Source organism: Aspergillus mulundensis (genome assembly GCF_003369625.1).
Source record: "Aspergillus mulundensis strain DSM 5745 chromosome Unknown scaffold_2, whole genome shotgun sequence".
NCBI classification, from domain to species: domain Eukaryota; kingdom Fungi; phylum Ascomycota; class Eurotiomycetes; order Eurotiales; family Aspergillaceae; genus Aspergillus; species Aspergillus mulundensis.
In genome coordinates this window covers 3,155,549-3,167,251 of record NW_020797890.1, presented here as the reverse complement: position 1 = coordinate 3,167,251, position 11,703 = coordinate 3,155,549, and the positions used below count along the sequence as shown (strand labels likewise).

At 52.8% G+C, this 11,703-nt stretch overlaps 3 protein-coding genes across 3 annotated transcripts; 2 read left to right on the top strand and 1 right to left on the bottom strand.

Moving 5' to 3' along the window:
* Window positions 1-130: 130 nt before the first annotated feature.
* On the bottom strand, window positions 131-1,867 carry DSM5745_03678 (Alternative sulfate transporter; the record flags this gene model as incomplete). The annotated part of the gene is made up of 6 exons (XM_026745694.1): window positions 131-365; window positions 419-631; window positions 692-888; window positions 941-1,605; window positions 1,652-1,701; window positions 1,758-1,867. The coding sequence occupies 6 exons, from the start codon at window positions 1,865-1,867 to the stop codon at window positions 131-133; spliced, it is 1,470 nt and encodes a 489-aa protein (XP_026606560.1).
* Window positions 1,868-2,728: 861 nt separating this feature from the next.
* On the top strand, window positions 2,729-4,074 carry DSM5745_03677 (uncharacterized protein; the record flags this gene model as incomplete). Its single annotated transcript, XM_026745693.1, has 4 exons — window positions 2,729-2,861; window positions 2,913-2,998; window positions 3,049-3,837; window positions 3,898-4,074. The coding sequence occupies 4 exons, from the start codon at window positions 2,729-2,731 to the stop codon at window positions 4,072-4,074; spliced, it is 1,185 nt and encodes a 394-aa protein (XP_026606559.1).
* A 517-nt stretch (window positions 4,075-4,591) lies between these two features.
* DSM5745_03676 (uncharacterized protein) lies at window positions 4,592-11,429 on the top strand (the record flags this gene model as incomplete). Its single annotated transcript, XM_026745692.1, has 4 exons — window positions 4,592-4,730; window positions 4,864-6,154; window positions 6,209-10,225; window positions 10,280-11,429. The coding sequence occupies 4 exons, from the start codon at window positions 4,592-4,594 to the stop codon at window positions 11,427-11,429; spliced, it is 6,597 nt and encodes a 2,198-aa protein (XP_026606558.1).
* Between the last annotated feature and the right edge of the window lie 274 nt (window positions 11,430-11,703).

The window sequence follows — 11,703 nt, the reverse complement described above, 5'->3', positions numbered from 1 at the left end:
CAAGCGACAGATCCCGTACTGTCGGCAAGCATATCACCTCAGGGTACGCATAAAAGCAAATAACAAACCAGATACATTTAGACTCTAGCCGCCGGTCAAGATCGCCGGGATTCCAGTCTTGCAGAATGTTCTAGGTCTTGCTCGCACCAACAACACCCTCCTCCCCATGCTCGCTCTCACGCTCAACAGCCCGCAGCTTACGACGACGATGGATAAGCGTATCCACATACCGCACGATGGCAAGCAAAAGACCAAAAGCAAGCACGCTGATCGCAACACTAAAGCCGCGGCGGTACAGCGGCTTATCATCAGAGCGGAAGATCTGCGCTCCGTAGATGCCAGCGATGTTCGCGCCCATTATAACCCTAGACAGACCAAGATTAGCCAACATCCAAAGGACAGCAGGTTATCAACTCACCCAGCCATGGAAAGTGCTCTCTGCTCTGAATCATGGCACGTCAGCGACAACCACGCGATGTTCAGCGGGTGCGAGAATGTCCCGAAGATTTGCGTCCAGACGACGCCGAAGTAGCGCACGCCGCGGAGGTGCACGTCCGTGAAAGCTCGGTTGAAAATGTAGCCGAGTAGGTGGCAGAAGAGGCCGAGGATGACGGTTTCGCCGCGGCGGTTGCTATGAGAAGATTCCATGGTCAGAGAGGGAGTATGGTAAGAGTATGATAGGCGGATTCACTAGTTATCCGATACGTAGCTGAATGCAAACGACATTGGGACCTGTAGCCACAGACCAACAGACGCCATGGCGTTACTGATGAGGCTGCCGAAGCCGAAGCTGGTGACGATCGAGGGGGCGTAGGTGTCGAATGCGCGCTGCGGACCGTTGTTGCAGAGGGTGATGAGGAAATGGATCCAGATGCGCCAGTCCGTAAACTAGAAAGCCCATTAAACCACGCGCAATGAAGGACGTTGAAGTTGGCCTTACTGTTCGCTTGAAAGCATCCCCTCGAATCTTCTTCTTCTTCTTTCCCTTCATCGGATCATCGAGTAGGACCCTTGTTTGCAATATATGCAGCTCCCTCTCTGTGAACCGCGACACCTTCGGCAAGAACGTACTATGCGGGTTCTTGAACGAGTCAAGCAAGAAGAACCCAAAGATAAAACCACTGAGAACGGTGAACGAACCCATAAGGGCAAACAACCAGAACCAACCGGCCTTCCCGCCGACACCCCGCATATGCAAAATGCCATACGCAAGCAGCTTCGCACTGGCCTGCCCGATCTGGTTCCCGAAGTAGAAGATCATGACGCGCTTGGCTGTTTCGTCGCGGGTATACCATGTGGAGAGAGTCCACAGACCGCCGGGGATGAATCCAGACTCCGTGATGCCGAGCAGGAAGCGGGTTATGATAAACGCCGCGTATCCGTGTTGGAATGCTTGGAAGGTGCTCACGATTCCGAAGAGGAAGAGTTGCAGCGTGAGCCATTTACCGGGTCCGACGCGGTAGAGGATCATGTTGGAGGGGATTTCGGTCAGCACGATTCCGAGCGAGAGCATTTGTTGTCCGACGTTGAACTGGTCTTGGTCGATGCCGACGTCTTCCATGAAGTTGTCGGTGATGGCGTTGGCCATGTTGCCGCGGTCGAGTTCTGAAGGCATTAGAGAGTGTGGGAGGTATAGAGGGCTGGGGCTTACGGAGACAGAAGAAGCCCAACGTTAGGATGGGCATGATCATGAGGTCCAGCCTGGAGAGAAAATCTTATTACTTCTGGGTGGCACTGTAGGGTCTTCGCATACTCACTTGCGTTTCGCCTTCTTCTCCTCCTCGACAGTCCAATCCACCACATACTCGGGCACGTTGTCCTCGTCCCTTCCACGGACGTTGAGGCTAGTGGTCTTGAGGTCAACCATGTTTCTCGATGTTCGATTCGACGAGGACAATAGATCAACCGAGTACTCCCGACCGAACACCCGGAGATGCGGGCATTTTATCCCCAGTTCCCCAGTCGCAGCAGCCTCGCGTTAACGACGAATGTTATGGCGTGCTCAAGCAGAAAGAAGCAAAACGCTGGGTGGGATCCTTGGCCGTGGCCGCCAAGCAGGAAAGTCATGGCGGAATGGCGAGATTCGTGGATAAGGGCTGTGGCTTGCTCGGAACCGCTGGGCGCCCGGCCCGCCATTCGACCAAGCTTCGCCATAGCGCCTTTTGATGGCGACATCGGGTTACGCTCATGATATTGGGAAATATTAGCAGACGTGGTGGGCGAAGGAGGCTTTGTGCAGCGAGGTCGTGGGGGCTCGCATACAGCCCCGGGGATGAGGGGAGTGCATTGAAACGATGTTTGACCAAGAATCCCAGTGAGATGCTTTAGGTTCAGATGGCAGTCATGCACTCGTTTCCACGCGTGATATCTCTTAGCAACGCCTTATCATCTGCCTTGGGGTATCACGAACTACAACTCTTAGATGGCGAACTACGCCCCTTGAATGGCGTTTGGGTCTAGAGACATTGATGCCGCCTTGGTGGATGGGAGTAGCACGGGTACATGGACAAAGGAGAACGGTGGTGCCATGGTCACGATGACTTTGCCCAGATCCCTGTGCAGCTGGACCATGGCGAATACTGCGGGATGCTGCTTGGCAGGGTGTGCCAGCTGACGCGGTGCCAACGACAACGCCTCTGAAGCAGAACGCAGCCGGGTATAATGTCTTCGTTGGGGAACGATATGTGGCTTGTATTCGATGACCGTCGGGTCTCTCACTGTTGTCAAAATGGGAATCGAACTGGATGTGCAGGGACTTGACGATCACAGGAATTTTAGTCCTGGAGACGCCGTGGCCGGATCGGTCTTGCTGAAGTTGGACTGTTCGACTGTTATTTCAGCAATCGCTGCTCGCCTTGAAGGTCTTGCCGAACCGGTTATTTTGACGGTACCTAGCTGATTTTCCTCATTAGGCTGGGTGAGCACGTCGCTCGTCGAAAAGGGCTCGCCATTCGTTCTGGGGAATGATGTGCCCACGGTGGCGGAGGAGAGCCACCAGGTTCGTGCAAGCGATTGCGGTCTTTCTCATAGATTAACCGCTCGTCGTAGCTCTTTGCTATTTCTGAAATCGTTTTCCCTCCACCGGACATACCTCAGCTCTCTCGAGAATATACGCTCCCGAAGGCTGAATACAGGTTTCCATTCAAGATCACCTTTCCCCGGGCGCTCAACTCTTCGGGCCTCCAACTTCCCCCGTCGTTCAACGCTCACTCAGTAAAGCACCGAGCAACAGCGGAAATCAAATATGCCTTGACGATAGAGCTTACCCGTCCTGGCCGCTTGCGAAAATGCATCTCAATCCAACGCCAACTCCAATTTCGCCCGTCTGAACCCGATTCCTCCTTGCTGCCTTCAATGAGGCCTGTATCTCAGATCGGACAAGCCGCACTTTATATCGACTCGTCGGCAAATCATGTTGCAGATCCTGGAATCCCCGTCTTGATATTAGAGGGGGTATTACCATGCCCACCCGTCGTTCGCCCGGGTATGAAGTTGCCGTTATCATTGCGCATCCGTCATCTTCCTGTCCATTTGGAACATAGCATCCCGATCAAAATGCGGAGTCTGATACTGACTCTCCGAGGAACGACCACCATCACCGCTGGAACGCATCATGCCTCTTGGGTGTGTTCAGAAAAACTCCTTAGCCTTGACGCAATGAATCAAGACTGCAGCTGTATTCCCGGCGTAGAGAGCTTCACTGGGATAGATGCTGGGTTGCTCGACAATCTTGTCGTTCCAAGCGGCGCATCAAGCTTTCGTTGCAGTATAGTGGAACAGAAATACTCACTCGGGGTGGAGGCTGGGTTTGCTGTAGGCGTCGCGAGCAAGTTGAGAGTAAGTTACCGTCGGCCGGCTAAGTGTCGGGGATGATGCTGATTTTTGGTTTCTCTGTAGGCCATCGGTTTTGTCATCAATCTGGAGATCTGGTCTGGCATTTGTACCGATGTAGGCGAAGATCCTCTTGTTCTTGTTGATGGCAGGTCTCGGATTCCGGAGTTGTTTGATGGGTTTGTAGAAGGCGCTGGAGCGGAGACCTTGCCATGTTACTCGTCTGGCCTGTCATTCAGCTGAACATCGGTGGTTCACTTCATAATTGCACGCTTTGCTTTTGCGATTGCTGAAATGATGTTAGATGGCATTTGGGTATTATAATGAGTATGGCGCGGTCAGTGTAGGTGCACCGGTTACACAAGCCAGAGCATTCTGGCTCGAATATATATTTCCGGTACTGGTCGGGCGCGATAGTGCGGCTTGTCGCTCGCAGATAACCTGATAAACGCATTTTACCGGCAAGAAACAAGAATATACTCCGTAGACTCGAGCAATCGAGCCACCAAGTTTCGGTTATGCCCATCGGTCGATGAAGACGGAGAAGCAGAGACATCGCGAGATGGCATCATGTGACTGCTGTTCAGCCAGGTGGCACCAGCCACGCTCACATGATCGGGCGGTGCCAGAGCTCCCGAATCGGCGTAGCGTAGTGTGGCTTGTTATCGGAGGTTCCCCGCGTCTCCGGCGCTCTTTCCAGTGTCCACCTCCCTTCTCATCGAACACTTTCTCGTCCCTTCGTCTCATCTCGTGGCATAAAATGCAGATAGCCGCTTCCAAACCCTACCTTGAGCAAGTACGAACTGAATTGTCATTATTTCCGAACCCAAACGAGGCTATGTTGCCCATCCTGCTCGATGATTCGGCACAGTCCGATGCAGCCGCGGAGAGTGGCTGTGGTGCGCCAGCCCAGCGTATCAACGCAGCCTTGTCGAGGCAACTTTGACATATAACGCTTGTCGCTGCCCCCAAATCCCTGAAAGTATGTTTATGACCTACTTTCACACCCCACACTCATACTTCCGACTGCAGAGCAAATGGCTGACCCTCTGTCCATCGCAGCAAGCATAGCAGGTCTCATCGCGCTGACCGAAGAACTATTTCAAATTGTCTGCAAATTCAGCCGCGAAGCCAAGGACGCCAAGAAGGACATCACATCCCTCTCTTCCGAAATCCGAAGCCTATCCGTTCTCCTCTACGATCTCTCGTTGCTCGCTCGATCTTTCGAAGACGATCGGTTGGATACATTTTTTCGGCTTCACCATGTCAACGCCTGCCGCCAGACCGTGCAGGATGCGAAAACACGGTTGGAGAAGGCGGCTGCTGGAATGAACGGCAGCCTCACTCGGGCTGTCATCACCCGCTTGAAATGGCCGTATACGAGCGAGGACGTTACGAAACTGGTGGAGGAGATCTCGCGACACAAGGAAACTATGACCCTTGCGCTCTCGGCAGACTCGATGAAAACAATGTTGAAAGCCCTATCTAAGCAGGATGAGCTCGCCAACGGAATCGAACAGCTTCACAACGTACAAACTCGAATTGTGGTGGACAAGTACCGACTGGATATCTTGGACTTTTTCATGCGCTATAATCCCCAGCCGAATCTGAAAACGAACCTCCAGCTCCGACACCCATTGACGGGGTTATGGTTGACGGACGGGAATGAGTTTCAGACCTGGCTTCACTCTCAGAATGGCAAGCTCTGGTTGAGCGGTATTCCCGGGGCTGGGAAAACGGTCCTGGCGGGATCGATGATTGAAGAATGTCTCAAGAAGGCACTGCATGGGTGCAGGGCTTGCTGTTTCTTCTTCTGCGATTACCAGGAGCCTCAAACCCAAGACCCGATTAACATTTTGAGTTCCCTGGCCTCCCAGCTCGCCAGGCAGAATGATGAGGCCTTCGAAATCCTCGCAGCATACTACGCGTCTCTCCACCCTCAGAAGGGGCTTCCCAGTACACCGGATCTAGCCTCGCTCATAGACACGCTCAGCGAGATGTCCGCGGTCTTTGATCAGGTCTTGATGGTTGTCGATGGCCTGGATGAATGTGGTCCCGAGTCCTCAGTGACTGAGGATCTTTTCTCACTGGTGCAAAACTCACCGACCATCTCCATGGCGCTGCTCAGCCGCCCATTGCATGACATTCGCCTTGTACTGCAAGAAACGTTCAGCCATATCGAGATTGCCGCACAAAGCGGCGATGTGCAGCTTTATGTGCGAGCTCAACTAAGGGACAAAATTCAGAGGCGTAAGCTTTTCCTTCGGCGGGAGAGCTTGGAAGGCGAGATAGTCCAAGCATTGATTTCCGGGGCGCAGGGAATGTAAGTTCTCCAATCTTCTTGATGGAACGAGTCTGATTATAATGTCTTTACCAGGTTTCGATGGGTTAGCTGCCAGTTGGACTATCTCTCCAAGCTACACACCGATGGGGAAATAAGAGAGGCATTGGGAAAGCTGCCTCCGACCCTTAATGCAACCTATGAACGAATTCTGCATGACACCCCCCCGGCCTCAGTGCATGTCATGCAAATGACCCTCAGGCTTGTGGCCGCTGCCCCACCCCAACTTACCGTTGCTCAGCTCTGTGATGCGTTATCGCTCAGAGATGGTAAAACGTACATAGATGATGATGATTGCCTCGACGAAGAAGTAGTACTCAGGGTTTGCGGAAGCCTTCTCCGAAAGTCGAGCTACAAGGAGTCCTTTGAATTTGCCCACTTCACCGTGCGGGAGTTTCTTGAATCCACTTCGTTGCTGCAAACATCCCTGGCGTTGTATCATATCACGTCGAATGACGACTGGTTTCTCATCCAGTTCTGTCTTCGTTTTCTTTGTCTTGATAACTTCAGACAGCCATTTTTGTCACCTCGAGACGTTTTCGATCGTGTCCACAAGGTGCGCAGCGAGCATCCTTTCTATAACTGCGCAACTTGGATGTGGCCACCCTTGTTTCGATACAGTCGCGATCGGGTAAAGGCCTCATATGATCACCATCGGCCGGAAGGTTACGAGCCTCGCGCGTGCATCGTCGAGGCCTTGTCACTTGCCCACCAATTGTTTCATCCCGAGAAAACCCCAGAGTTCCTGCTATGGTCTGCTAATTATACCCGCATGTTCCGGGAGCGTCTCAATTTTAGCGACAGTTTTGGGTATTCGGAAATGGTCAGAAAGCTTTTTCACGGTGACTTCCAACCTTTACACATGGCCAGTATACTAACGCTGGAGGATCTCATCACCCCATACCTTTCTTCCCCTGAGTCCTTCATGGTCAAAAATACCTTCCCTTCCCCGGCACAGTGCTTTCTCCTCGGTACGCCTACGCTTCTGCCCGATGCGCCGGGCCACTTGGCCGATAAAGACGCCGAGAACCATCCCCCAGAATTGCTGAAGCCGTTCTGCGACGAGTGGATGGGTCCCTCGACATCAGCTCGCATTTGGATTGAGCTCTTGAAAGCGCTTGCCGAAGCAACTCCTATCACACAGCAGCAGGTCACGTTTACTTCAATGACGTACTCTGTCCTGGATCTGCTCTGCCACCGGTGCCGTGAAGATCCAGTCGACCTTGCTCAACAGTTTCTACATTTTCTGTTGCCTGGTAGCAAGGTCAACCACCGTTCGCTCCGGCATCTACGAAGCACATTTGCGGATAACTATTGGCGATACGAAAATGATGGCCTGGAATCGGTGTTATCGGAAACGCTAGATGGCATATATGAAAAGTCAAAAGCAATGAACTGGGACGATGGCACTTTATCGCTCCTGCGTGACCAGCTAGATGACATCCGAATCATCTGTCACCTGCCTGCGGACCAGGAATCACCCGCGAAGGGCTTGGACCTTGGTGACAAAGACTACGACTTGAGGCTCACCAAGTCTGTGAACTATGAGAATATATCCAGGCTTGATGAACTCTCTTCGGATCCCAGACTGAAGACGTATCATCAAAGGAACAGGCTAGGTGGGTCTTTATTGCACGTAGCTGCTGCCAAAGACTCCTTTCGAGCACTTCAGTATCTTCTTAACCTTGGCCTGGACCACGAGTACCAGGATAAGAGTGGAAAGCGCCCTTTGCATCTCGCAGGCCCGCAGTGCATACGCGTTCTCATCGACCTTGGCGCCTCGGATAGTGTACCAGACCACGAGGGTAATTCCGTTTGGCACCTGGCAGCGGAGGGTGATGGTGGGCAACTCAGTGCTCTGCTGGATTCTGGCCACTCATTGCCGATGGCAACTCGGTTGCAGGATATCAACAATGCAGGATACACCCCCATGGCGCTTGCACTGTCGAAAGCAAACGTTGAAAACGCGCTTCTATTATTACCTCATTGTCGTAGCCTTGCCTGCTTCGCCGGACCACTGAATCCGTACGTCGCAGCGCTCCAGGCCGGATTACATGAAGTCATGGAGCAACTTGTCGCAATGAACAGTCCTCTAGAAGAGGGTACATCGCCTATTCATCATGTTACCCCTGGGTCTTCTACAAAGTGTATTCGCTTATTGAAGACGCTTCGTGCCGATTGGACTAGCACACGGCATGGAGGTATACTCCCAATCGAGGGCCTTTTTCGACAACTGCCCAAGTTTCGTGGTTGCCTGGAACAAGATTTGTTGGTTGAGCTCCTCCCGGCGGTGGACTCCCTGAAGGTGGAATGTTTTGAGTACTTTTGCTCCCACGTCATTCCGAGGTTTGGCTTGGACAAGGACCAGGAGACCAGCCATGGCTCGAAGGACGATGGTGAGGACGACGCTGTTCTTGTCTTCGCTGCCTCGCTAGAGACTGTGTTTACTGTTTTTCTTGACCACGGCGTCCTTGATGCGTACGAGGACCGTCATCAGCAGCCGGCTTTCCAGCCACTGCTCGACATGCTGCTTGACTGTACTGGCAACAAGACTTTGGCCTGGGATACTATGAGCACTCTTGATTCCATTGTCCTTCGCATGTTGAAGTCATCTGAAGCCGAAAGTAACATCACACCATTGGCTAATCCCTTGACTTTGATCTGCGTCGCGGCTTATGCAGAGTGGGATGATGTTTTGAGTGAGGTGCTTGGTTCTGGCGCTAAAGTCCAAGGGCAGGTCAAAGGACAGTCACCTATCGAGTTCGTTTGTCAAGCGGGCAGCCAGTGCTCACTCTCGGCATTTGAACTCCTCCTCTCTCGGACTAATATCGAAGAATTAGAGAGACGAAACCCCCGCTCCGATCCTAGCTTGATTCATCTTCTCGCCACCAACGACGTACGAGGCAAGGTGAAGAAGCTGAAAGTGCTTCTAGACAAAGGCCTAAACCCAAACGTTTGCCATGATTATGACCTCACGCCGGCGGTTGTCCATCACGTCTGGGAATCTTCCCACGCGACCACCATGGCTCTACTAAAATCCGGCGCTGACCCGGACCTCTCCTGCACCGATGGGCTCAATGTGATGTTGGCCATGGTGTGGATGGACGATATTCGTGGACTCCGAGCACTACACGAGATACACCCGAAACTGGATTGGCACAGAACGGTCTCATTGCATCCGCGTTTCTGTAATGATAAGTTTTCGACCCTTGTTAAGGAAAGGCAGATTCCCCATTGCAATGCACTGCATCTTGCCGCGGCTGCCGACTCGCCAAGGTGCCTCAAATACTTAATTCAACAGGAGTTGTTAACCGACATCAATGCAACAACGGACCTTGGGTATACCTGTGCGCACTTGGCAGCTGGGCTTGACAAGGGCCAAAAGATCCTGAAGTATCTCGCTTCAAAATCATGCGATATCAATGCATTGAGCGACCTGCGGGAGACGCCACTTGACATAGCAATCCAATGCGACGTCCCGCAGGGTGTCATTGACTGCCTCTTGGAACTGGGTGCGAAACCCGGTGTCGCGACAGATGAAATGCTCCTACAGGAAGACGATGACGCGGACGACATGAGAGTGCTTGGACTACTTGAAGATGGCAACCTGGTTCAACTGTACGATAAACGATTTATTACCACGCAGAGGCTGCGTCTCTTGGGCAAGGCTATAAAAACCGCTGATATTCCCACATGCATACGTCTGCAGGCCCAGGGATGTCCGCTCAATGTTCCCCTACCGATACATGATCGTCTGCCGATCATGTGGGCTCTGCACTACGCGCAACCATCCATGGTCCGGTGGCTACTGAACAACGGCGGCGGCGATTGGGCACTTAATCCGAAACAGCCAGGTGAGGGTCCCGTTCAGTTTGCCTTGCGGGATCCCGAGATGAATGTGGTCCTCCCGATGTTGATGTCGCATTACGAGGACTTATGGCCCGAGTGGCTTAGTGGAGACTGGCCTGCTCTCAATTCAGCGATAGCAATGTCCAATATGGATGGATTGAAAGAGATCTTGCGGTTCCTTGACCAATTTCCTCACCGTCCTAGGTACAATGTCCCTCATCTCTGGTGTAGGCGAGGCTTGGCTAATTATGTTTGCAGGCGCATGAGCTCTATGGTTCCGAGCGCGGCGGAAATCATCAACGCATACGAGCCGCTTCCAGCCGTTCATGAAGCCGTCTATCGAGACGACGTAGAGGCCTTACGAATTTTGTTGAATCACGGGGCTGACATCAACATCAGGGACAAAGAAGGGCTAAGTCCTTTGCACAAAGCAGTCAAGCATAAGGCACATGAATGCATGCGGTATCTGCTCCAACATGGCTGCTCCTGGAACGTTTCTGCTGCAAGTTCAACCTTGCGACCTGGCACGCCTCTGGAGTATGCTGTCGTAGACGACGATCTGGAAAGTATACGGCTTCTGCTGGATTACGTGCCAAACTCCGCCTGGAGTCATGCCAGCGTTTCTCCCTGGAATTTGGTCATGTCCAGTGAGGCCCTGGCGCTCTTACTCAACAACAACCTTCCTCTCCCTTCGAACCTCCAGGACAAACAAACAGCCTTCGCTGCAGCCCTGCTAAAGCCCGAGTTACAAAACTATATCCTCCACAGTAATCTCATTGCGGAACTTGGAGTTGATCAGTACGAGATGCCCGAGCATTTCCACTCCTACGCCATTCCCTACATACCACGGATGCTCCGTGTCCTTGGAAAGCGCACAATGCGGACTATGTTCCCGACCGAGCGCCTCAATCGCGACAGCCTCCTCTGCGTGGCGTCTGCGCAAGGACTCCTCAAACCTTGTCAGGCTTTACTTTTAATGGACGCAGAGCTGGACTTCGAAGGCCACCAGCTCGGCTCTGCACTCATGGTTGCATGCGCGGGTGGCCAGATGGACGCTGTCAAATTCCTTGTCCGGGCCGGTGCCAAAACGCGATATTTCAGCACCAGAGACAACCAGTGGAAGTCGTCGCTCTCTTGTGCTGAGTTCTATCCGCTCATCCAGCGCTGGCTCCTGGTCGATCGGTATCTTGATCAACGGAAGCTTACCTCCGCGCCTCATTCAGCATCGCCTCGGGACATACGGCCCTGGAGCGGCGGGGCATATGCTGAGCTTCCTTGTGTCGGAGATCGTGTTTTGCGGGGTAATGAGTCGTGTTTTCATTACGCTGTTCGTCTTGCTGCGATTCGGCGCTCGTATCGCGGGAAGGTTGTTTATTATCCGGTGCGATTTGGTGGAATGGCTGGGTAGGACAATGCCCGTGCTCTTGGGCTCATCACTGTGGAACACTTGAGGCGACGAGAGATCTGACAATGGTGCTAGCAGTTCCGATGTCGGGTATTGGATCGCATCACGGAGCGGCGACAATCATCTCATCTTGGTCGAATGATCCAACTACAATGTAATACAGCAATTCGTCGCCAAACGCTGTCTCGAAAGCGACGACGGTCAACGACCAGCTTGCGGCAGACCAACAACGGACTCTACCTATTTAGAGGACCTTCTTCAAACGCATTGAGGGTAT